Source organism: Anguilla rostrata, chromosome 1, assembly GCF_018555375.3.
Source record: "Anguilla rostrata isolate EN2019 chromosome 1, ASM1855537v3, whole genome shotgun sequence".
NCBI classification, from domain to species: Eukaryota; Metazoa; Chordata; class Actinopteri; order Anguilliformes; family Anguillidae; genus Anguilla; species Anguilla rostrata.
The window spans coordinates 15,437,143-15,463,535 of NC_057933.1; the positions used below are offsets into that span (position 1 = coordinate 15,437,143).

A 26,393-nucleotide genomic window follows, 5' to 3' on the forward strand; every position below is an offset into this window, starting at 1 on the left:
GCAGTGTGGGGAGCATGTGAACATTTACTAATTCTGGACTGGGACACTGTCAAATAAGTAACCTTTAAGGGGAACTACTGATTGTAAGTAATGTGCACAGCTTTAAATATTGGGCCCAAGGACATTACATGACCCATGTAGAAGATTTATTGATTTATCAATCTGCCTATGAGGTTTACGACAAAATCCCATCTTCAGTATCAAAAATAACATGACCAAACGGCATTTTGTCCAAAAGAGGGCGTACCACAATCATTTCGTTAATAGGGGAGGTGCATTCCGTATTTTTAACTAAGTTATTTATAAAACGCACAAAACATAAATAAAACACAGATATGGCGCAGGGATTTCACAAAAAATTGTAAATATATTGAGGGCTGAAGCTGGATTATATTTGTTGATATGTTTACTGGTGTACATTTCGACCGCAGCCCTTGTTGAATCGAGGTGGATGTGCCCATATGAGTGCCGCTAGTTCGAATCGTTCGAAGACATTTTCTGCGTTGTTTGTGGTGCTAAAGTTTAGCAATAGTACAGAAATGGAAGTTGCTAACGCGATAAAACGTGGTTTTAATGTGACGTTCGAATGAAGTTACAGAGGTCATGGACTGGGAGCAACTGGAAGTTAACCCGAGGATAATATCGGCAGTAAAGAAAGGTAACGTCAAGCTACTGACATTTGCTTCTTTGAAAAAAAAGTCAGTTAACTTGATCGACAGCAGTTACAAGCTACTAGCTGTTAACGAGCAAAGTTGGAACTCACGCGCTGTATATTTACATCGAGTATATTAACGTCGAGTTTACTAGCAAGACAAGCCAGCTAAGCTCTCGTGAAAGGAAGTGTAAGTAATGTTATGTTAGATGGCTAACTTTAAGGAAGAGGAACACAGTAAGCTAGATAGCCAACTATCTACCTTTGAACATGACTGATATACACCTAACCAAGGGTAACTTAAGATAGCTCATAACTTGTTTAAATATTGGTGGTGGTTATCACGCATTTAAAACGTGCTAACTTTTTTCAGCTAACCTGAAAGCGGCGCGGGAGATACTGAGTCTTTCTGGCGCAGATCTGCAGCGGCTCACCCGCCTTTCCCTGTGCGACGTGCAGATTCTGCAAACCGCGGCAGCTGGCGTTCACCGCAAAGCACCGCCCACCACGGGTAATTCATTAATTAATGGAACGTATTCATCCAAACTCGTTAGCCGCTTACAGTAACTACATAACTTATTTTATTTAATGCTCTTATTTTACCAGCTAGCTATAATTTGCAGTTTTATGCTGCATAATGTTGCAGATGATATCCAGGCTGATATTAATAATTTGCATGATGTTAGCTAGTTAGCTATCTCGTTAGTGAGTCTAGAAAGAAGTGGAGGTTATGGTGGAGGATGACTGTTTTTAAAGTGGTAAACTAGTATATTTGTACTAACACTTCTCTGAGGTGAAAGGAAGGATTATTTGATGCTGCATGTTTGTGATTGTGTTCTAAGTGTTTAGAGTGTTCCGTTATAGCAGTTATAGCACCATGTTGACCTCTGCGCCCACAGCACTGCAGTTGTACCAAGGAGAGTGTCCAGCATTGGAGCCAGGGCACAGGCTGACTCTGGGCTGCCCCGTGCTGGACAGCCTGCTGCGAGGAGGTGTCCCATTATGTGGCATCACAGAACTGGCTGGGGAGAGTGGTGTGGGGAAGACACAGATTGCGTTGCAGCTCTGCTTGTCTGTGCAGTATCCCCAGGAGCACGGTGGACTGGGCTCAGGTTAGGGATGCGTATCGCTGCCTTTCTCTGTTATTGCAGTGTGAATGTCTCGTTTAATGCTCCAGGGAGAGTTTGAGCATTGTGGATTAACTCTCACTGGGCCTGTGTGTGCATAGGAGCTGTATACATCTGCACCGAAGACACTTTCCCCATTAAGCGCCTGCGTCAGCTCATATCCCAGCAGTCCCGGCTCAGGCCTGAACTCCCTGCTGAGCTGGTACGCAGCATCCGCTTCAGCGACAACATCTACATCGAGCACACAGCTGACCTGGTGAGGCACCTTTCCTTACAGCCAATGCAATGTGAAGCCTTGCTTTAAACAGTATTCCCTCACCTAAGAGAGAGCTTCCAGAATACTTTGTGCGAAGAAGGAATGACTACCCAGTTTTGAATCTTTCTTGAAATAACTATCTATCAGGCATTAAATGTAAAAGTATACTTATAAGAAAACATTTACATAAATTTCCTAATTGATTTTTTTTTAATTGAATTTGTTTTGCATATACCAGGCTTTGGGAATGCTGATTATATTCCATACACATACTGTGTATTTTACGGCACATCTTTTACAATGCAATGACTTAGCTTCTGCCTGTTTTCTTTGGAATTTCTTATTTCAATAATCTGACCAGAAATGGCATGTAACATTCACATACACTTGAATGGAGCGATTAAGCATTAAACCTGTGATTGTAGCGCAGGCTCGCAGCACGGTGTGTGTTTACTGACGCTGCAGCGCACTGTGTGCTCCTCCAGGCGGCGTTGCAGGCCTGTGTGACTCAGCGGCTCCCCATCCTTCTCTCCAGGGGCCTGGCGCGGCTGGTGGTGGTGGACTCGGTAGCGGCCCTGTTCCGCTGCGAGTTCCAGGCGGACGAGACCATCGAGAGGGCGCGCCACCTCCTGGCGTTCGCCAGTTCCCTCCAGCGCCTCAGTCACTCCTTCCGGACGCCTGTGCTGTGCATCAACCAGGTGGGAATCTGTCCTTTCCGCAAACAGCCTTGTTTGTGTTGGAATCTCCATGCACTAGTCAATAACAACTGTATTCTGCTGGCAGTGTGGTTATGGTGTGATGAACTTCAAGTTTTTTGTTGTTGTTTTTCAGGTAACAGACATCGTGGGTGATTCTGATCCTGCCAGGTGTAGCTATGGGTGAGTATAGAATTACTAATTTTACTAAACACTTCCAATTGCTAATCAGTTTTGTTAGTGATTATTATTTGAATGTTGTAATCGATTAACCCTGTACAATCGTGTTTATACCCCACACATAAATGTGGAGCATAGACATTGAAATTGACTTTGATTTTACTGTAATCAGGACAGTTGTAATTACCGAATGGCAGTTCAGAAAGGATTTAGGTGAAGGATTTGACACGCATGTTGATTACATGGATTGATTAAATGGGACATTCCTCATCTTATTGTTCAAACACCCAAATTTGTTTTCTTTCAGTCCTATTTTTACCTTCACATATACTGGGTGTTGTTTAAGAATGCATGAGCTGTACACTGTATTGTTGGAGGTTAAACCCAAATGGGTGCTTGGAGTTTTGGATATTGAGGGTAAATCTGGCAGCACTCTGTTGTGGTCTTTAATGTAAGGAGTAGTGGCCTGGCTCGTGAGTGTTTGAACCCCTTTGTGTCCGCAGGCTGGTGGATACCCGTGTCTTGCCCGCTCTGGGAATGGCGTGGGCCAATCAGGTGCTGGTGAGGCTCATGATGCGGCGGCTGGAGAGTCAGCGCGAGGCGGCGGGCTCCGGCGGAGTCCCTCGAAAGCTGGAAGTGGTGTTTGCCCCGCACCTGCCCCAAGCATTCTGTCTGTGCAGCGTGACAGAGGAGGGGGTGAAAGGGATCCCTCACTCTGACCTGGGACCTGGGGCTTCAACCTCACTCAAATAGCACATTTTTTGTGCTACGGCTGCAACAGGTGTCAGCTGGACATCCAATCAGGAGTCAAAAAGCAAAACCGAAACTTAAAAACTTTTAGCAACTGTAGCTAGCTAGTGTGAAATTTCTCTCTCCGTGAGAGAGAAACCATATCAGCCTGACCATATGATCAGGAAGGATAAGTTTTATAAAAACTGGGGCTTGCAAGACAGGAAGCAGTGGAACATTTTCCTTTTTATTGATGTTTTTGTATAGATTTACCATACAGTTATTTGTAGAGGCTATGTTTCACCACCCTGGAGAGGCAGAGGATGTAGCCAGCTCAACAGGCAGCATGGACACGAGTGGCCTCTGCAGCATAGCGCTGAACTGAGTCTGCCTCTGCCCAGCCCTCGCCTCCCTACCACCCACAGTGCCACCCACAGGAAGGAACAAGTAGTGCACTTTAAAGAATGTCAAACCAACAGCACATTATCAACAGCTAAAACAGGGTTATGTCATGCAAGTCACCCAGTAAGATCTGGCATATAGGATCATAAGTTGCTGTATTAATCTAAAAGAACTTTCCATTTGCCACATTTTTCTTTTAATGATTCATATTAATGAAAGTACCACATATTTAATATTGCCTTCATATTTTTTTTAGTAACAAGATCTATCAATTATTGCAGTAGTCTTATTAGTGTTGCAAAAGTCATGGGAGTCTAGACCACTGTCAGAGACTAAGATCAAGAATGTAACGTTTGGTCATGCAAAATTGGAGACCAAGACCAGCACTGAGCCATATATTTCACATGCAATGTCTGATAGCGTAAACATTTTAATGAGATCAAGACTAAGCTCTTTTGAGACCAATTACATTGAGACTGCAAATTAACATGAAGGTTTGGCCCAAGACTGGAGCTGAAGACTCAGTCGCTGTTTTGCACTCGTCACCCTTTTGGAATTCATTTTTTAAAATTGAAATAATTAAGAGGATAAATTGGTGTTCAATGCCCTCAGTGTTTCTCTTAGTTTAGCTATGCTGAATATGGTTTCAATTCAAAAAGTTTTCCTTTAAATGTACAAATGCTGAAATGTATTATGAGAATGTGGAAAAGGGGCATGGTTTTTAACACTTAGACTACAGACAAATTATTATCAAAAGATGACTTGTATTACTTTAACTTCAAATCCATATGTGCCTTCAAACTTAAAAGCTCTTAAGTCATTCAGTCCCTTTGGTGCTTTTTCAGTAACCCTTGTCTACAAAATAAAAATAAACATTTAAAATATTTTGATCAAAAGACAAACCGATCAACAGTCAGACAACTTGACAAATAAAGCTGAAGTTTACAGACAGTTTACACTCACTGATCTCCCAACTAACACAATGGTCTCTCAACAATGCTGTAACATAGCAGCGAGTAACATGTCAAAAAAACGAAGAACATTTGTTTGCTGGGCTGTAATGTAACATGCTAAAGGTACTGGCAGCAAAAGTACAGCAGAATTTAGCATTTTGCTATATAGTCGTTTACAGACACTGAAAGAGTGTAGGATCTAAGGCTTTAGTGAGAGCAAGGCAAATCTAATCTCTTTGTCAACAATGTGGGGGTATGCAAAAAAAATTCTACAACAGCTTTCAAAAAGAGCAGTTCCAATATTGCACATAGTCACACTGCAGCCATCTGGACTTGTTTCATGCTTGCTAGATTGTAACAGACTGTACAATGCTGAGGAGAGGGTATAAATGATTTTCTGCAAGCAAAATTCAGCATCTGCATTAAATGATACAGATGACTAGGAGTACTTTGACCTGGGCCAGTCAATCACAGGAAAGCAATGCTGCTCGATGGGTTGTAGATCCACACACTTGACTTGTCTTTCCCTTTGTTCCTGGACATGCTCCACCCTTCCTTTACACGTGACCCATCATCTTTACGTTACCGTTGGTTTTTGTGAAAGGTTCCTCAACAAGAGCTTCATGTCACTGTTCCCCTGAGTGAGAAAAATATGTTCGAACTTAAGAAGCTTCACTTCTTTGCAGCGTTCTCCACGTTCCTCTTCTGTGCCTTACAGCATGACTCGTGGTCAATAGTCACACGATGGGACTCTTGGGGGTTTATGGGATTTTAAGGGACTGCCTTTATTTCATCGTCCTGAGTAAACGGGATCATTGTCAATACAGAGAATCTCTGCAGACAGCCACTCTGAAGGCCATCAGATCACAATCTCACAAGTTAAGCTGGGCTCAGCAACGACCACATTAGGCCAAGAACCAACCGAGCAGTATAGGTACAGAGAAAGCAGCGATAGTTAGCACTTTATGAAAATCCCTGAAGCCACGTGACACAAATAAAGGCAAGAGCTAAGAGTCAAATTCATCTTTAAGGCTTAGGAGTAGAGTATTCTAGAGTAGGCTAGAGTATTCTACTGGGATTCTGTACACCTGTTTAAGAGAATGTGCAATTCCAATCACTGCTGACTTAACTTCCACACACATGTAGGTTGATGGTATTACTGGGCTGTAAGGATAACATTTCTCCCACTCCTGGGAGATGGAAGTTCCAATTACTTGTGGTCAGCTGATCATTGTCACTGCCTAATGATGAGTAACATAACACCTCATGTTACATCATACCTGACATGATCAGCAGCACCATTTTATCTGAAAGTAGACTCTTGCCTGTAATTGTTTAGAGATCATCGGAGTCCATAAACTGAGCAATGTTGAATCTGATTTAGAGTTAAAAGTGTAATGTACTCAGGCATTGCATTTATAAAAAAAAAGGGGGGTTACACTTTGAATGTTTATTTTTTGAGTGGCATATAAAAAAATATGAAAAATCTCACAAAGTGCCCCTTTCCTAAATGCCGTAAATGGAGGTCTGTACTATCAAAATATATAGCACTAGGATAGTGTTGACTTCAGTTAAATGCAAGTCCGGGGAATGATTTTGTTCTGTCCAGTTTCAGATGGCGACAGCTCCATTCTTGGAGGTGTGCGTTTAAATGAATCAGAGCAAAGTGTGCACCAAAGGCCATTGCAAAGTAAAATCTGCTTCCTTTGAGACAGCAAAGTGGTTCATTAGTTATGTGCTGCAACCACATTCCAACCACTCAATAAATCTTGCCTTTCTTATCACTAACCCAGCTTTTAAGCAGCTGGGAGGAAATGCTTGTTTCAAGGCCTTTAAAATCCCCAGAAGTTAAACCCCCCTTCAAAAGAATAAGTAAAAAATATTTCATAAGTTACACCACCCAATGTAAACAGATACCTTTATAAAATACAATATAGCACTTCGCCAATCAAAACCGTAAATTTGGAGGCAAGAGGAGTGAGACACAAGGCATGGTTGTGCAAGAAACTACAGTAGGCATCAGATACTAGTGCTATAGAACCATCAGAACAGTGCTGCCCACTCAGTCCAGTGGAGAGCTGGACTGTTCTGGATAATTATCTCCATGGAGATAACTGACTCACAGAGAAACAGAAAGGAAAAGCAACCACCTATGACTGCATTCACCCTCAGGGCAATGCATCATAACGCCCCCTTCTGTCACTCACAGGAATTGCATCCCCTTACAAGTCTGTATCCTTCATTACGACATGCTTCACAATGGAAGCCCCACAGCTAACATTAATAAAATGAAATTAAATACAACCTTCTAGAAGACCAACAACAAGACGGCCATCAAAGTGCAATCACAAGAGCTAAACCTTGGCCTACAAAGACTTAATAACACAGCATGTTCAGAGTCGGTTGTGTAAGTTGTGGGTTGGGAAAGGAAAAGGTGATGTCAGGTGATGATGGAGGGACTCAGACTGGAGGAGGAGAGGAAATTGCTAGAAACTCCCGTCCACCGTCTCCTCACATCGCCTGGCTATCCCCCGAGGTTCCTGATTGGACCATCAATGCGCCAGGTCCGTGTGGCTGGCACTCAGGTCACGGCCTTTTTTCAGACGATTATTTCGTTCCTGCGGGGGTGGCAGGTGGAATAAAAGATAGTTAATATACTTACAGCACATTAAAACTGAAGGATTCCTCATAAGACATTTTTTTTTAAATTAGGCAGCACAATTGTTAGTCCACACTATGTTTTGAATCCTTTTTTCTTCAGTTTCAGTGAAAAATTAAATTAAATTAAAATCAGTTCCCCGAACTCATCAAGCAGAAGGGAGGGCCATAATTTATTGTTCCCCCAGGTATTTCTGGGGAGCAATAAATCATGTCAGTGAGAGGTATCCAAATGTGTAGCAGTGCAGTGTTCTGGGTTCCACTGACGATGAGTGAAGGAGCAACTGGACTCCATATTCAGGTTTTACAAGCGTCTCTGCATAGAAAAGCCACTGGGTTGAATCATGGTACAACCTAGTGGCTGCCATCAAAATGGTACAGAATGCCAGCCCACTGTACCCTGTGTAAACTTTGGATGTGCCAAACCTAACCGGTCCCATCATGGAATGAAAAAGCTATATCTTTTGAAAGTAAACCACAAGACAACATGGCCTCTGTGGCTTGACTTATGTCATTCAGGAGTGTACCATTCTGCGGTTTTAAACAGATTGATGTCATTGCAAACTGAAACAAAGCTGATATGATTCATTGCATTTAAAAAAGTGAAAACCTTTTAAATAAAGTTAGGCTAATTCTGACCACATCATCACTTGTGGTTTGCGAATCCAGCCCAACAGTAGCTTCCATTGACCAAACTCGAGAAGAGAACTACAACTGAGTTTTAAACAGTTCCAGTTACTCATTAGGCACCCACACCCACGCAAGTTTGATGATAAATCTGTAAGGACATAATTTTGTCAGGCTTCCCAGACTGCTCTCTCTACCCAGCAGTCTCATTCCTGGTCATACCAGGCTTTCCTGAGTCTGACTCCCTCTCACACTACTGTACTACATCCATGTTTACCACCTGAAGTTAGCAACATCTCGTGTAGTTTACAGGAGCACAAACACATTATAGCACAACATTTTCTCTCTCCCCTTGTTGTAGTAAATGCACACTTGTAAAATCCAAAGGGTAGCCAGCACAGATGACAAATGTATATCAGAAGGCTGTAGCAGCAATTCACTCACAAACTGATCTTCTTATGCATCAAATGAGGCATTACAGCATATTGTACCTGAGATGGTAAGATCCAAGCGTACGGCCAGGCGTATGCTGCAATACTGTCAGCATGAACGTCACATAGAAAACCATACGCAGGGTACAGCTTCGCTGTCACATTACCATGAGAGTTCCTCTTAGGTTCAGAGCAGCAGTCAGTACAATTAATATTCCCCAGGTTAAAAGACCATCAGATGGGTTAGTGCACACAATGGGACGTGTAGCATGTTAGTCTGTGAACCACACTGATGTTACACACACCGTTAGTGCCCAGAACTGCTACTGCATCTGCTACAGGTGTAATGGTGAGTTTGGCAAAGAGTCTTGGTGGCAGTGGACTGTTACACATAGCAAGCAGTGAAATTCACAAAACATGGATCTCAGAGACAGTCAGACTCGTTGTTGATGAAAAAATTATGTAATGACGCATTTAGTAAAAACACCATTTTTTAAATAACTTCTAGATACTGTACTAACAAGCTAAAAGACGACTATACCATCTACATCTTTAGTGTAGGTAAAGCGAACATTTTTAAAAAAAATGTAGGTTACTAGAGGTTTTAAATACATAACATCAGCAGAAAGTGCTTAACGGCAGCACGGTAAGCCTAACTGACTTTCATATCGTAGTCCACTTTAGTTAGGAACAAAACTAGCCACTTCCAATTTCTCCACTCTGGTCACCTAACAGGTTGTAACAAAACTAGTCACTTCTAATTCCTGTTCTCTGGTCATCCAACCAGTTGTTTAATCAGGTAGCCTGTAGGTTCCCGAGCTGTCTGAAAATCAAGCCTGTGAGACTTCTTATGTTTGTCTCCCCATGGTGTGATGGGTGGGAAAGAGGAAACAGAAAGATGGACTCCTTACTTGAAAGGGTTCTCCAGCAGCCTTGTCCACCACGTTTAGAACACCCAGTGAGCTGGCACGCTTCATGCTGCATCCAGAACAGTGACATGCAAGGACAAATCAGTGAGAGGGGGCGGGACCAGTTGCCGCAGAGACGCTGTGCTGATAGGCACAGCAGCGGTAAGGAGAGTGTACGTGTGTTAATTGCATCTTTCGCGGTGGTTAGTTACCTGACCCCAAATCCCAGAACACGAACAACGTTGCAGATTGAGTTAATGACTCCAAAAGGATAGTATCCTATACTGAGCTCCCTCTATCTGAGCAATAAGGACAGTGAGTGCAAGTGCACCATAGTTTTAGGAAAAGATAACCCACTGGAAGAAGCCCTGTGATGGACCATCTCTGGACACAGCCAAGTTAATCAATACCAAACTCTTTGGCTCCATGCCACATAGTCAAGACATTTATCTCGATTGCCACACATCTGGCAAACAGATGGCCACGTCACATCCAACATACACACAACAGCTACATCTCTTGTGCCCTGCAGATAAAATCCTCTTTACCATGCAAGACACAAGACATGCCAGCATGCACATAGCTCTGCTCATGCCAAATTCATGCCAGCAAAGGCAAATAAAATCATTCAGCTTGTAACACAAATTCATGGTGTGCTGAGCTTCTTCAACCACTGAAACACATGGGTTCAAATCCAACAGTGGTTGAAGAAAATGGCAGAGGGACAGAAGTTTGCACCGGTTTGATAATCAGCTAGTGTGCAGTTATCTGCCGATACATACTTCCTTCATCCCAACAACCTTTCATGGTGCACTTTAGAAGCTGACATCAAGCAGTCCCCATCACAGTTCTGTGAACCATGCCCCACACACACTCACACCCACACCACGTTTCCACATTAACCGTGTGGAGATGAGTCAAAGGAATCAAACTGTAAGTTAATATACAACGGATGCCATCGATGTGCCATTAAACAGTGGTTAATGGTCCGGACCGCTTGGAAAGGGCCGATGTTAGAGCGGTCCAGGGTGCGAGATGGAAAGCCACAGAGGACACACCACGCAGACAGAAAGAGCGAAAGAGAAAGGGATGAGGCATGCAGCAGTCGCCCACTTGCTTTGAAAGTTATTTATTCATGTTAAATAAGTACAACACAGCACAGAGATATCAAAATAATATGATGCTCATGCAGATAAAATTCATATAATCACAGGCAACACACTTGAAAAGAAATGGGTTCTTAAAATATGTACACTTACAAAAATAAAATGGGAAATAGAAAAATGTAACAAGGCATGAAAATAAATTAAAAAAGCATGTGTATGGGGTTTGCATACTGAGAAGCTGGGAGATAATCCAAAGGAGACCATTTGTGTGTGATAACCTACATTTTTATACAGGATGTGATCAGTTAAAATATGCAAGAAGCAGCCATCCCTTTTAAGGCCAGATTTCCCAGGTTTTCAGAGGGAACACTGTCCACATGTTTGTTATGTGGGTAAAACAGAACATAGTCTGATGTCTAGTTTTATGAGAGAGCTCAAGATGTTGGACATTCTTGTTGAGAATCTGTGTAACAGCAGACATTCAGTGAGCAAACCCTTCAGCCTAGTTAAAAGAGGACAGAGGGAGTAACTCAGGACAGAAGGTGCTCAGAGCTTTGCATCACTGCAGTGAGAGACGCCATTTTGGTCCTATTCAGTGCTCTGACAAACTGTGACCACTGCCAATCTCACAGTGGAAGATTAGCTGTTTTGGTCTTAAAAAGGAATAAATAAAAGCAAAATAATAAAAAAGTATGTCTCAATCATGTGCAACCACATGACACTCAAATAGGTTTTGCAGATGTCTGGATATCCAGGATTGGATAGAAGTCAGGAGGGTGCAAAATCCTCATTGTCATCTAGTGAGAGAAACCTTTGTGGACAGATCAAGAAAAATACACAGTACTACTGATATGGAGTAGAGGACACAGATTGTTCATATCATAATACTTCAAATGAATGCAGTCAATGCATTGTCTTATGAAAGTGTAGGTTTTGTTGCATAGCACCATAAATTCAAAAGGTGTGACCCTTCAGATTTTGGCACATGTAAACATGGACTCATTTTGGAAATGCAGCATGCACACACCTGCCTGATTCCTAAGCAAAGCTTAGGTCTGCTACTGCCCATAACATCCTGCATGTAAAGTAACTAAACTGATGGTCAAGCATAGTGTAGGAGTGACTAGAACCAGCCTGGAAATTAGATATCACAGTTGAGGCTTTGATTCTGATGCTAAGATTTATAAATCAATCTACCTTGAGTCATTTATCATATGTGTCTTAAGTGTTAAATTGGATGGCAAGACCAGCTAACAACTGGCAGCTATAACAGTGATTTAAAAAAACACAGAATCATGGGACAGGGAAACACTGTAGTTTATGCAGTGGAAGGGGTTCAGTAACAGCATTACTTGTGAAGTAAACTCAACACATCCTTGGAACAGGGTCCATGATGTAGTGTCATCAGAAAATGCTAAACAATTAACTCAATGACTAATTTGACCATTTTATGTAGACCAAAGTGCTTGACTCAAGCAGACTACACGCAAGCAAGACTTTACAAATACTTTCAAAGGTGCCGATCGCTTGCAGATAAGACCTGTCCCATAATGGCAGCATTGTCTGTCAATTTTAAAGAGACACACTGTTCACTTCACTGTGTAGGTCCATGCAAATCTTAATAGTGAGTGCTGTCCTCTTCTTGACCATAAGTTTAACCAAGTCACCACAAAGGAACTGGGAGTTGATCTTTGGATGTCCATAATTATGAGTATGCTTGTATCTTTTTGATCAGTGCTTTGACACAAGACTTCTTTGACAGCATGTCAACTGGTCTTGTATTATTTCATTACAATCTGACCACCTTGCTTGGTCTGCAAAGTGACTCCTTTTCAAGGCTGGTCTTGTAAGACCAGCCTAAGTAAAAGCATACTGAAATCCCACACGCATCTTGGAAGCAGTCGTGGAAACAGAGGTCTTGGATTATCTTTGGCACCATCAGCTGCTAGAATGGAAACCATCCCAGACTGAGGTAATGTATTGGGGAATGTATGGGAGGTCAGTGTGTTCAGTGGACACCAGGAATCCATGGTTCTCTTTCTCAGGTATCCATATAGAAGGGCTGTACTGTGGGTATGGTCACAGCACTACCTTCACTGGGCACATGAACACCATCTAACCCCAACTCCCCTCCTATCTAGAGTACTATTCAATCTCTGCATTTATATTTTAACTGTTTTATTAACAATGGCCATGAGAACAGTGAGCTGTACTTACGTGCCACAGGCACTGCCTTATGAAACATTCGGGCACACAGAGAATTGAGCTGTGGCTTTGGAACGTGTTGACAAAGACACAGTTGGGCCTCCATACAATTCACTGGAGAGAAGGGTTTGGCATCGTCTGAACCCTCCTGACTTGTAGGGGCAGACCAGTGGAAATGCACGCTCTAAGGGCGTCGACAGAGCTGCGTTTGAGTCTCCAAACCCCTGCTGCTGTTGGAGGAGTTCCCCCTGTGCTCCACACCAGTGCTGCTCCTTTTCACCCCGGTGAGGAGTCCTGTCTCTACAGTAAGTCCTAAGGCCAGACCAGCGCCTTTGCGGCCAGCCGAGGGGGCTTTCTCCAGGAACAGCAGGGGGGTTTTTTTTACAGTTGAAGGCGAAGCACCCCGGCCCAGCGGAGGAGAGGGAGGCACCGCACACCCAGGCTCCAGAGCGGGGGGTGGGGGGTGGGAGGGGAGGGTGGGGGGGATAGTTACCCAGGGTTCTTGGGCTCGCTGTCTCGAGAGCCGCCGCCTTTCAGCTTGCGGACGAGCTTCTCGCTGCTGCGGCGGATGGAGGCGCGCAGCTTGCTGAAGGAGCCGCTGCGCTTCAGAGAGCCCGAGCCGTCCTGCAGAGAGAGGGCAGAGCAGGTTAGACATGCGCGCGCATGCACACGGGCGCATGCATAAATATACACACACACGCAGGCACATGCACACATTACAGATACACATACACAGGCACGCAGACACGTGCACACATTACAGATACAGGCAGGCACGCAGACAAATGCACACATACGGATGCACGCAGAGATACATGCATACAAGCACATACACATGCACACGTGCATGTGCATACACACGCGCACACACACACGCCCGCCCTCATAAGCATATACATACACGCACAATCACTCATGAACACACACACATGCACGCACATACACACACGAATGCACAGCAGGCAAGCACACATACATGCACACGGACACATACACACACACACACCTGTGTAAGCATGCACACACACACACAACTCTGAACTAACAGGCAAGCTTCACATCCATCAGGCTTTTGAGTGCATCACTCTTTGGCTTTACATGGGCTATTGAGTCATTTAATGTTCACGGTTGGAATTTAAAAAATCTAGTGTCACATTTGGTTTCCCAGGGTCCACCTGCTGGCTGGATTGTGATTGTTCTAGTTTAAGATAGCAATCAAGAACTGGGTAGCAATGAACAATACCTACTCTATGCTGTATACAATATATGAATGTGATGCAATTTCTTTTATAATGATGTAAAGCATCCAGTGCCTGTTTTTCCACTTTAGAACTCAAAGAGCTTTTCATGTTTGCTTACTCGTGAGAACTCGTAAAGCCAGGATCCAGAATGCACACAAGCAAGTATGCGCATATCAGTTAAATGGCTTCAGCAAGATGCCATTCATAAAAGTTCAAGCTCGCATCAAAAGCAGACTCTCCGCCATAAATCTTCTGCAAAGCCGGGTATAAACGATATAAATATCTCCCTCTTTCAGACAGGGCAATCAGTCAGAGCTCTCAAAGGCTCGGAGATAAGGAGGGAAGAGCGGGCCTGTCTCTGAGTGGACTCTTAACCCAGGACAGCGGGGGAGGGGGGCACGGTCAGAGGGGGAAAGGTGGCACTTTACTGCTGAGCTCACTTTTCATCCGTCTGTGCTGACTGTTTGAACACTGGAATACTGAGCAACTCTTTCGCCTTTGCAGAAACTGCAGATGCATTTAATGCAGAAGGTTTAGAGAAGGAAGATTTAACCTGTGCCACAGGGACCGGAAATGAATAAACCTGGGTAATCCGAGGACAGTTGAACTGCCTGGATGGTTCGGGCCCCACTAATCACTGGGAGTGACCATGAACATAGCTACCGTAGCAATAATAAACCAAAGAGCATTCAATTAATTGATAAACAAATCATCTAGTCTGCAAATCCCCCTGCACATGCTGTATAGACTGACTGTACAATGTCAAATCAAAAGTGCAAATGTCTCAAATACTTTCATTTTGATTCAAAATAAAAGCTGGTTTTGAGCACTGGGTCTGCTCAGGTTCCATTGAATCTATCAGAGTTAGCATCACTCTGATCAGTTTGACTTCACACATTTTCAATTACATAATGCCAACCAAGGGACTAATGTTGGAAATTAGGTGGCGTTGCCGTAGCAGCGGGCTAAATCTTTACCACCACCCCCCCCCCGCCCCCCGGGGCACAAAGATTTACACGGGAAAAAGAGAGGAAAGAGGCACACACGCGGGTGAGTAAAGAGTGAGTTTTATTAGAAGTTAAGAAAGACACAGGTACACCAACACCACGGGACACACAAGAGATTAGTAGGAGCAAACAAGAGTAAGAGACCTGTCCTGTTCCTCACTATCCTGCCCATGGTGTGTCCCCCTCCCCCATCACTTCCCCTGTATTTGGGAGCAGTACTGGAGTTCACCACGGTCATGTGACATTAACATCACAGCAATGTTAGTTGACATCAATTTATAAAAAGGGTACAGAGTCAGACACTTGACACAGAGTACATATCCTAATAAACAACGGTTCTCTGTATAAGCTAACGATCATGCCACTTAATAGTGTACGCTAATAAGAGTAATAGATGCTAACTAGATGCCACACCAGGACTGAGGGAGAGAGGCCCCTCCCCTAATGGAACGCAGAGGCTGGGGGGGGGGGGTCTCTCCTGGGAGAGGGCACTGAGGGGGCGGAGGGGGGTGAGGGAGCGTGGAGGACGGGCCCCGTAGAGATGCAGGGGGGCCCACAGATAAGAGGCCAGAGCCGGACAGACAGAAGTGTAAAGCTGGAAGATGGCGCACGTCCGTCATGCAGAAGACATGTTTTAGAATCACAAAAGGCATCTCGATCTAGGCCTGCCAGCCAGAGAGAGGCAGAAGAGAGAGGGGGGGGGAGAGAGAAAGAGAAAAGCAGGTTAAACTGTTGGGCCAGACAACAGTTTACTCCTGACAGAAACAGTATTTCTCCAGGAACGAGGTGGTGGGGGTGGGGGGGGGGTGGGGGGCGTTGGCAGGGGGTTGGTCGCTTTACTGCACGGTAACTCTCTCAGGAAAGGATGTAAAACAGCAAAGGAAGTGGACAGTAAAAGCGATACGAAAGCAAATAAATGACCAGGTGAATTAATGTGGACTGTGACCATCTTGGATGAATGAGAGCAGCAGGACTTAAAAGCGCTCAAGGGAAAATGTAGCGATTTGTCTCCCTGACACAGTGTCCCTCTGCAATAGCGAGCCCAGCTCATTTGAGCTGGACTTTCTTGGCATCTAATGTAGAACTACAGCACTGCTGCTGTAGAACAGCAAACCAACTCTCAATGTGTGGCCTTTCACTGAATCATTACTAATACAGATGTTAATGCTGGAAAAAAGTATCAAGAAAGCAACAAAACGGGCATGAGTCAACAGCACAGGCTAAGGCCTACATACCAGGCAAACAAGAGACACAAATGCAGCTATAGAAGCAGAGGTCAGGCAAGTACTCAACTTGAATTTGTGAAAAACTACAATGCACAAGCAAAAACTCTGTTAATGAAGTGACAGCCATTCCATGAACTACTGACCCCCTTCTACCCTGCCATTTTGCCACTGACACATCAAAACTTCCTCTCGAAATAGTGATTGTGAAAAGCCATCTGCCGCTTTTGCAGCAAGATCCAAAGGTGCCTACAGCCCATCGATGGTACTGCTGGCACAGGGGATCCAGATGGTGGTAGAGAAGACAGAGACCCCATTCCGACGATGGAAGTTAACAATGCTTGGAGGCCAACGCAGAAGGGCATCCCGAGGCTATCAGCCTGTTCATAAGAGCTTAGGCATCTCTAGCCCTGGAGGACCGCCTGAAGACACTTTCCATGGTACCATAGAAGACTGGCAAACTGGGTTATTACTCCTTATACAAGTCCTCTGGCTTCAGGACATCTACTGCCTACTGTCTAAAAACAAAATAAGTGGTTTAAATGACCAATCTATTTATGCAACATTGTTCATGTCACATTCTGATATGATTTGACTGTGTTAAGGCTAAAATTATATTACTCTCTTCAAATAAATGTGTATTTTTGATTAGCCCAGCTGTACTATATTTGCTATATTTACTCTAAACCCAGCACCCTTAAACTGGTTAAAATGGCAGCATCTTGGGGTACATGAAAAATAAGGGGAAAAACAAAGATGGAAGAAAAAGGGAATGGAGAGGAGGATCGTGCACAAACATGAAAATGCAAAAGAAATACTGTTTCTGAGTAACACTTTTTTTTGCCATTTTCACAGGTAAGACACAGCAATGCACCACAGCACACTTTTCAAAAGGACAGCAAGAGGAGAGAAACAGGTTAGTCACTCAGAGCATGCTCAAAGGAACACAGCGGAGAAAGGTGTACAGTACACAGTGCCCACGCGGGTATCGGTGTATCGAGTCCCAGACAGACAGGCCTGAGAGCAGAGCTTGCTTGGGAGATGCTGATTGGTTGTCGTGGCACAGAATTTACTGTTGCTACGGGAACAGTCGTGAACAATAGAGAAGGAGATTGTCCAAGGACTGACACAAGGACCAGAAGCAGCCTATTCACACAGAAATAACAGGGTTGCAGACTAAAACTACAAACTACAGAGACTACATTAGTAATAAGCCCTTCCACATGATGAACTTAACAGTCCTCTACATACTGTAATAATACACAAGAAAAGGCTCTATTTAGGGACTGAACCTACTGAGATCCATTTTTTACTGCATTTCTACCGCCCACTTTCGTGGAGGGGACATTTCAGTTTGTTAGGCTGCTGCTTTGAAGTCACAAAGTTTCAAGTAATTAATAGAAAATGAAAGCCATGAGAAAACAACAATCCACAGCAAACCCACTCATGCTTTCGGACTGCTAAATGATTAAGTGGGTAAAAAGGAGGTGACCCAAGCAATGCCAAAATCTTCCTCAGAGAAAATAAGACTGCACCAGCTTGATAATGTACCAAAAGTAAACAGGATTTCTCTCAAAAAACAGCTTTGATAAGCTTGTGGGTAAAGAGTAATTTGCGTCGATTACACACTTAACTCGTGGAAATTCCACCACATAACTGACGGATTTCATTTCCTCATATAATTGCCTAAGAGGTCATAGCTCATAGTTTGACACTGTAGTCAAATGTAATTAAGAGTCGCTGCTTCAGTTCTGCCCCCAACCAACACTTCCAATTTCAGACAGTCAGTACATCTTAAGTTCAAGTCATACTCCCACAGGGAGAACAGCAGCCACTGGTCACTATGCCAGAATGTGCAGCTGTGGAACGTACAGTAGGGGAGTAATGGACTGTTTAAATGAGGGCTATGAAAGTTAGTGAGACTCACAAGGGAACTATTCACACACACATGGGGAACCAGGCCCAGGACAGTCAATCAGCATTAAAGCACGACACTATAAGCTGACTGACAGCTTGTGAATGACACTGCGGCCATGATGGCGGCTATAGCTGTCATTAGACACAACGGACAAGCTCCCTTGCCATGACCAACCAATTTTACAAACAGTTTATAGTCCCTTGTTAAATGACAAGTCAGGGAATGCCCTTGCCATCACTGCTTTGCCAATGAACTCCCTGAACAGGAGCCACCATTCATGAGGGTCAATCATACATCATAGCGGTGTGTTTTGTTAGCCTGACGCTAAATTATGAACGGGGTAGTTACTTTAACAAAAAGGGGATGAGGGCTCAATGTTTAGGTGAAACCCAGACAAAATAACAGGCTGGAGAGGATGAGTAACTGAAATCAGAACATCACTTTCAGCATCAGAACTGTGTCTTTGTACTAAAGAAGGTGTGTGCATATGCGTGTGTGTGCGCTGGGCTGTGTACTGTACTCACCCCATTCCACTCCACGCTCATACTCACTTCCTCGCCCCCATCCGGGCCGCTCTCATACTTCACCACGTCGGAGGTCAGGCTCTCGCGGCTGCGCTGCTTCTCCCGCGACTCAGGGTCGTTCAGCACCTCCGCCACACGCTGCTTGTGCACCGTGTCCAGACCCTTCACACACACATACACACGGAAGCACATGCGCACACACGCGCACACATAAATCAAATCAATTAGATTTGTATAGGCCTAGTGCTTTTCCCAGAGAACTGTCACAAACAGAGTAACAGAATGAAAACTGGAAAAAAAACAAAAAAACAGGCCGAACCCCCCAAAAAGCAAGACGTGAGGTAAAAAAGTCACTGGTTCACAAAAATTCCTCTTATCTGGAACGACAGATGGACAAAAGGGATTCTCATTGACACTTTTGATTGATATTTAGAAATATTTAGAATATCATTTCCACTCAATGTTAAGCATTCTGCCTTTGTTTAATCTCGGTTATAGTCCTCATACTTTATTTACTGAGCAATAAAGGAACACAGTCTCTTTAAATTATCTCCAATTCCCATCAACAGCCACAGTATGAATGTGATCAGACACCATCACACCTTATCTTGTGCAACTGATAGAACAGGTCTACCATCTACTTTATTTAGCAACAAGAGGACTCAAGCAACAAGCAAAACAGGTCCCACAGGAATTCTTTTGTGAGGAAACAAGAATGGAAAAAAACACAAATGCAAGTTCCCCTAACCCCCAGCAGGGGGTGCTGCCCCACTGCTGAAGCATGCAATTCGACCCGACGTATTCCCATTAGTACAACACTGCTCCTGCCACACTTGTGAGGGACACTAGAGTGCAGTACAGACTCGCATGTAAATCACACATATCTGTGAAAAATTTATTGCAAAAAAAAAAAAAAACCTTGCAAATCAAAATAACCACACCATGCTATGTTTACTGCATTTTACGATACAGCAGCATATGAACTAAAACGGACACACTAAAACGGACGAGGCCAACGTCAGACAAAATGAACAAAGAGTCAAAAGTGGCCTTCGGACCGATGAAGGTATAAAAGCCCCACCTGTTTTCGGGAGCGCATGGCGGCCTCCTCCAGGGTCTCGGCGGCCTCGAACTTGCCCTGCCGCCTGTAGAGGGCGCCCAGGTTCTTCAGCGTGGTGGTCACTGTGGGGCTGGGGGACAGGCAGGTTCACTGCTCATTAACAACAACTCGCCGGTCATTTGCCGATTGGGCCAGCCAACCTTAAAGGCATACTACGCAGGACTCTAACCATTAAAATATCATACAATAAGCATGCTAAGGCATATCAATGATACACTGGCAATCTCTGTCTACGCGAGTTCGCCAAATATGTGCACCTTTACCTGTATTTGCTATTTTAAATTGTCCGTTGCCTAAAATGTGTTCAAGTCTTTTCTTGGTGTGGCGCTCTTTTCTGTTGGCATGTTTTCTGTTGGACCTGTATGTAGCGTGGCTGGCAGTGTCAAGCTGGTGACAATAAGGACTTTTGCAAGGGGCTGAAATTTTCAAATTTAAAAGTTCCAACGATAAAACCACTACTACGTTCAAAATAATGGAATTAATTGAGCTATAACCGAATCAGCCTTCTTACTGTCGCTCACGATCGCTCATTACACGGTACTAATGTTACCTCTAGCTCTCCAGCTAGCTTCGTTAGGTGGGGTTAACTTAGAGTGAGTGAGTGGGGTTGCAGAAGGAGGAGACTTTTTTTGACTGTAAACACAGGCTAAAAAATCCTGCACAGTATGCCTTTAAAAGAGAGCACACCTGAATGGTTTTATTGCAGCTCTACTTAGGGAGGGTTTCTCTTTATTATTCTGTATGCTAATGCAGTCTCTGTAGTTTATAGTTTGTAGTTAATTGGTCTCATTTGTGAATACAGAAATGGGAAATGCCATAATTCTAGCTCAATTAAACAGGAGAAATGTGAATAATTTTCCCATATCCTCTTAATTTAAAAAACCTGTAAATGAAACGGATAGGTTATCCGTGAAATTAAGTGTTGCTCTTGATTTCAATTTGGATCACATACAGAAAAACCCAATGTCATGCAGCATTACCTTTTTTCCTCCCTTTCCTTTTTTGTATATATACAAAAGGCTAATAAAGACAATTGTACATAAATATCAGTGAAATGAGTTTCTCGCTCATCATTTCCCACAGGGAAACAGCACTAAGACTGTAATCACAGTCAGTGACGTGTTCATTCTGATGTGTGGGGAAAGAGGCTAGGCGGTACTGGAGCCCCAGATCCGGTCGCCCAGAATGTCACCGAGCACTGACCTGTCCACCTTGCAGGCCTTGTACCACCCGCCGTACTCCCCGAAAGGCGAGCCGTCTTTCTGCTTCCCCTGGGAAACACAACGGCATCCCATCATGCACTGCTCATCTGGCAAGCCCTCACACAGAGAACTGCAGGAATAATCTCAACTTCCTCCAGCTGTGAGGCCGAGCGGAACTCCAGTCAAAAGGCCATCACGTCACATACCGTATATTACACACTTGCGTTCATAACAGAGGTGGTCCCCAGGCACAGGGTTCTGCAAATGCCACTATGTCTACGGCTAATAATGATATCAACATTTAAACCACGAGCGGTTACTGAGCGTTTTAAGGAGGGCTTATCAGGCGTACAGGAATGAGTTTAAGAAGGGCTTTATGAAATGAACTCAATCTGATGAGATTGACCCCATGGACAACACATTCAAACTGACTGCAGTCACCATTAAAAGAAGAACTTCACTTCATGCTGTAGATAAACAGTATCGAAGTGAACCACAGCTTGACCTGGATCTCAAGAGGGTTCTGGATCACAACAAGGGGGGCAATACAGATCCAAACAGAGCTGGAGGTTAAGATTCCTCATAAATTACATATCCGTACAAAATAGGCCCTGAACATTTTTTATAGTTTTATAGAACGGGTCTGACAATGGAATGACCCTTATTTTGACATATCTATACTGCAGCCACTTAAACTTTTATTTTTATGGAATTTGGTATTCACAGGAATGATAAATTACCGCTCGTCAATTTCCCTGCAGTTCTGTCTCCATAAAATCAACTGCAGCACACAGAGTAGGGAAAGGTTCTCGTAGGCTCCTTGATTTTGGACTTTTCCTCCCAATCTAAAAGCTGCAGCGGAAGCTAAATGGGCGATAATGCCATTTAGGGATTATCTCTAATAACCAAGCCTACAATTAGGCCGTCTCCAAGACTGCCCTGACAGGACGGGCCTGGGGGAGTTAGGATGAAGGACTGATGACTGCATTCACCTTGCTCTGCTCCTCTCTCTCCTCCGCGTGCATCCATATGGGCTTATTCTCATCTGCAAAACACAGGACAGACAATGAGACAGAAAGAGAGAGACAGAGACAGGGAGAGACAAAGGGAGACAGAGCGAAAGAGAGAGAGAGGGGGGGAGAGAGATAATATCAGTCTGACATAGATAACAGAAAAAGACCGGAAATCTGGGACAGATATAATCAGTGTGTGTGTGTAGCCCCCTTTACACACAGACAGTCTGAAAGAGGAACTCAGATATATAGAAAATCAAACAGCTGTGGCGAGCCTGTCAGTCAGAGGCATTCAGCAGCACAGTGGGATGTGTAGTCTCCTTCCCAGCGCCACTGCTCTCATTGAAAGGTCACCTGGTCGCTCTCATCCAACCGGATTTTAATGCCGAGGACAGCAGTCTTACAGCCTGACCTTCACGTTGAGAGACGAGAGATGCTAGGACTGTGCGTGCATGTGTGCATGCTGGTCTCATCAACCATCCAAATAATTACATCAGGAAACTCATTTCAATACTTCATTTGTTAAAACACATTCAATAGGAAGCTGGGTTGGATTAGTGGACACAAGCCGTGAACCAACTCAATAAATATTTCCCCTAACGGCTGTGGGAACACAGACACGAGCCCCCAACAAAGACACAGACAGCGGCAGAGACAGGCCTGTCTACCGCAGATAACAGCACGTTTGGAGAGGAATACAGATCAGAGCGCTTACCGTCCACCGACCCAAACTCCCTCTCGTGCGCCCGGGTGAGGATCTCTTTGTACAGCGTCTCCGCCTGCTTGAACTTCCCCTGCTTGAGGTAACAGGACGCCTGGAAATGGAGAAACAACAGGCGAGGTGACTAACAGGTGGCGTAACGACAGGCGGTGTAACAAAAGGCGGCATAACGACAGCTGGTGTAACGACAGCCAGCGTAGCGACACCCTGGGTAACGACAGCCAGCGCAGCGACACCCTGGGTAACGACAGCCAGCGTAGCGACACCCTGGGTAACGACAGCCAGCGTAGCGACACCCTGGGTAACGACAGCCAGCGTAGCGACACCCTGGGTAACGACAGCCAGCGTAGCGACACCCTGGGTAACCACAGCCAGCGTAGCGACACCCTGGGTAAAGACAGCCAGCGTAGCGACACCCTGGGTAACGACAGCCAGCGCAGCGACACCCTGGGTAACGACAGCCAGTGTAGCGACACCCTGGGTAACGACAGCCGGTGTAGCGACACCCTGGGTAACGACAGCCAGCGTAGCGACACCCTGGTTAACGACAGCCGGCGTAGCGACACCCTGGGTAACGACAGTCGCCGGCAAAACGACAGCGCTCACGGCTGCAGACGCCCCATCACTCAACATTACGCTGCTTTCACTGGAAGGCACATAAAACCCACAGTGTGAGGGCAGTACATTTAGGACACTACCGCCCACATGGCACCACGCCGGAGTCTGAGCTTAGAGTGCTTAGATAAGCTACTGCCCTCATTGATTCACACACTACGGCTGATTACCCTCCTCTATGAGCAGACGAAGGCCAGCAGCTCATGGGCGGGGCCGAGCCTCCTACACTGGCCCTGGAGACGCCCAGTCATTCCTCAGAGCGGCCCTCAGTAGCATCGCTCGGTTTGCTATGGATTTTGTGACTGCAGGAACAGCTGTGTCCATCAAAGGGACAGGGGATAAGGTTTAAAAGACAGGATCCCTCTGTATGGATTAAAAGAGACCGAGGATCCCTCTGTGTGTTAAAAATTGCTCTGACAAGGCAAGGCAAGTCCGTCTTGTAGCAACTGTTGAAGGCTCAGGATATTTGACTGAAATTTGAAGGGATAACTTTATTGAAGGAGAGGGCGGTATCAGGGCGGGGCGTCTCACCAGGTTGTTCTTGGTCTTGGCCACGTTGGGGTCGTCGGGGCCCAGCTTGGTCTGGTAGATCTCCAGGGCGCGCTGGTAGTAGTACTCCACCTCGTCGTACTTGCCCTGGTTCTGGCACAGCAGCGCCAGGTTGTTCAGCTGCTTGGCCACGTCCGGGTGGTCCTTGCCCAGCACCTGAAGGACACAAACTCCTATGTGCTGATCCGTGTAAACAGCACAGCGCAGACACTCCCCTGTTTACACATGTGGCAGAATCTGCTGACACACAAACACGCTGCTCTGTTTACAAAACACTGCAGGACGCACGCACGCCCACACACACACCTCCAGCACCAATAATGCACTTAACGCCAAACAGCGGGGTACAGCAGCCCCTGGGGGCAAGGGGGTAATCTCATGGGGTCTGGTGTAATCAGCACAGCCCCCCTGCGAACCACGGTCCTGTCGAGTTTGGGACCACCGTACAGGAAGTGGGCAAGAGGATGTTTACATCTCTCCCTCTCTCCAAACACAGATGAAAGAAAAAACCCAAAGCGCTTCATAGTGGGTGGACGAGTGGGTGGAAGGACTTCAGAAACAAACAAACATACAAAAAAAAAAAACAGACGAATAACACATTCCGTGTGTATTCCCGAGGCTGAGGATGTTAATGTGCTCACAATAAACAAATAACACGAACGACAAATGGATGGCACTGATTACAGGCACAGAAAGAGCTGGGACTGGAAGTCCTGCTGAAGAGACTCACTGATCATTAGAGCGAGGGTTAGCCTGATATGAGTGATGGCTCTGTACCTACTGCGCTCTAAATCGGCCGACGCACAGCGCTCAGGAAAGGGCCCGTGTTTACACGAGCGGGAGGGGGGGGGACTCTCACTGTCTGAATCTGCCAGCTCTCAAGCTGCGTAGCAAATCGCTAAGCTTTCACAAGAGCCTTATCATTAGCGAGTTCTGCAAAGAGCCGGTGTTATTAAACTGCTTCCTCTGCGCTTAAGACGGTGCTTAGGCTACGGCACCGAAATGAGCCGTTGTCCCCTCTGCAGAGGGATGAAGAGCCAGCACACTGACGCAAGGGAAAGGGGAGAGAACTGCAGCTGGGATGGGGGGGAGGGGATAAAAAGCTGTGCTCCACATTTTCAGGACTGCTGTTTGTGACATTCCCCTCTTCTTGTTCTGTACCGCATTATTAGAGGACCAAAAATAAACTGAGCACAGATTGAACTTTCACAACAAGAGACTCTCTTTATTACAGTGCAAGGGGTTGATGGGAGTCCTGAGGGAGAGAGATGAGAGGAAAAAGGACAAAGCCGAGTGGTGCAGAACACTGCAGAGTACGCAGTCACAGCCTGAACCACCTCAGAGCTGGGGCCGCATCTGCTCTGGATGCTGCAGTCTGGCTCTGCTCATATCCACTGTAAGAGGCCTCTCCGTCCAATCACGCGACCCGAACACTCCCCCTTCCACCAATCGGGGTGGACCTATCCGCCCTCGCTCACCTTCTCTCGGATCTCCAGCGCCCGCTTGCACAGTGGCTCCGCCTCCTTGTACTTGCCCCTCTTGCCGTAGAGTACCGCCAAGTTGTTCAGAGTGGCTGCCACCTGGAGGGGGGGCCGGGGGGGGGATATAGGGTCACATCAGCGACAGAGAGCAGCCAGCCCTAGAGAAAATGCTAATCAACTGTGCCCTTGTGCGCAGTGAGATTCACAGAGACTCAAAAGCAGCAGCACATGCAGTTGATCTGAGAGCATCACGCAGTGAGGGAACCAATTACAGAGCAACACAAAGGGGAGGACGGGGGGGAAAAAACAACTGAACGAAAGGGAAATAATTGTCACCTATAATTAGATCAGAATCAACATAATGAATTCTCCCCACGTGAAAACAAAAGACGACAGCAGACGCCCCGCTGAGTTTGGGGCCGCTCTTTGATTGGGACCGGGAACCGAACCCCATGCGCGGCAGCGAAGGGTGAGCGTGACCGAGCCTGACCTCTGCGCGGGGACGAGGGGGTCGCGGGTCCGAGAGGCACGGGGGCGGGCCTGTCGGGTTAACACAGTCATTATGCCAGTCAACGTGCCACTGGGGGGAGCTGGCGGCAGGCGGGGACGGCGGGGAGGTGGGGGTGGGGCTACGCACTCACCGCTGGGTGGTCCCTGCCCAGGGTCTTCTCCCGGATGGCCAGGGCGTCGTTAAGCAGGTTGGCTGCCTCCTTGTATTTGTTCTGGTCCCTGGAACGGAGGAGCAGCGGGACTCATTAACCCTGCATCTCCATGGCAACTCCGACTACTTCAGCTTTCATCCTTCATGATGCTTGCCTCGGTGAGGAAGCAGGGTGAACAGAGACTCTCT

The 26,393-nt window shown here is 45.5% G+C and overlaps 2 protein-coding genes across 9 annotated transcripts in view; one reads left to right on the forward strand and one right to left on the reverse strand.

The window, feature by feature from the left end:
- The first annotated feature begins 340 nt into the window (after positions 1-340).
- Positions 341-4,861, forward strand: xrcc3 (X-ray repair complementing defective repair in Chinese hamster cells 3). 2 transcript variants are annotated; one of them, XM_064324642.1, is made up of 7 exons: positions 341-658; positions 1,026-1,163; positions 1,552-1,764; positions 1,881-2,035; positions 2,521-2,733; positions 2,867-2,913; positions 3,414-4,861. In XM_064324642.1, exons 1-7 carry the CDS (start codon positions 604-606, stop codon positions 3,661-3,663), a joined length of 1,071 nt encoding a protein of 356 aa, XP_064180712.1. In that variant the 5' UTR covers positions 341-603; the 3' UTR covers positions 3,664-4,861. The 2 variants fall into 2 exon arrangements, with proteins under 2 accessions (XP_064180712.1, XP_064180721.1); XM_064324651.1 differs by lacking the exon at positions 341-658 and adding an exon at positions 801-947.
- Positions 3,866-26,393, reverse strand: part of klc1a (kinesin light chain 1a) — a 37,247-nt gene continuing 14,719 nt past the window's right edge. For 2 of the 7 annotated variants that reach the window (XM_064324485.1, XM_064324475.1), the window contains exons 6-16: positions 26,185-26,272; positions 25,541-25,642; positions 24,045-24,218; positions 22,893-22,992; positions 22,157-22,209; positions 21,166-21,233; positions 19,924-20,032; positions 18,843-19,004; positions 13,423-13,553; positions 9,622-9,688; positions 3,866-7,612 (exon numbers count right to left, since the gene is read on the reverse strand). In XM_064324485.1, the coding sequence (XP_064180555.1) occupies positions 7,547-7,612; positions 9,622-9,688; positions 13,423-13,553; positions 18,843-19,004; positions 19,924-20,032; positions 21,166-21,233; positions 22,157-22,209; positions 22,893-22,992; positions 24,045-24,218; positions 25,541-25,642; positions 26,185-26,272 (1,120 nt within the window). In that variant the 3' untranslated portion in view covers positions 3,866-7,546. Of the gene's footprint in view, positions 7,613-9,616; positions 11,536-13,422; positions 13,554-15,221; positions 15,843-18,842; positions 19,005-19,923; positions 20,033-21,165; positions 21,234-22,156; positions 22,210-22,892; positions 22,993-24,044; positions 24,219-25,540; positions 25,643-26,184; positions 26,273-26,393 lie in introns of those variants that run through there. The other 5 variants (XM_064324494.1, XM_064324513.1, XM_064324503.1 and 2 more) reach the window with 5 other exon arrangements.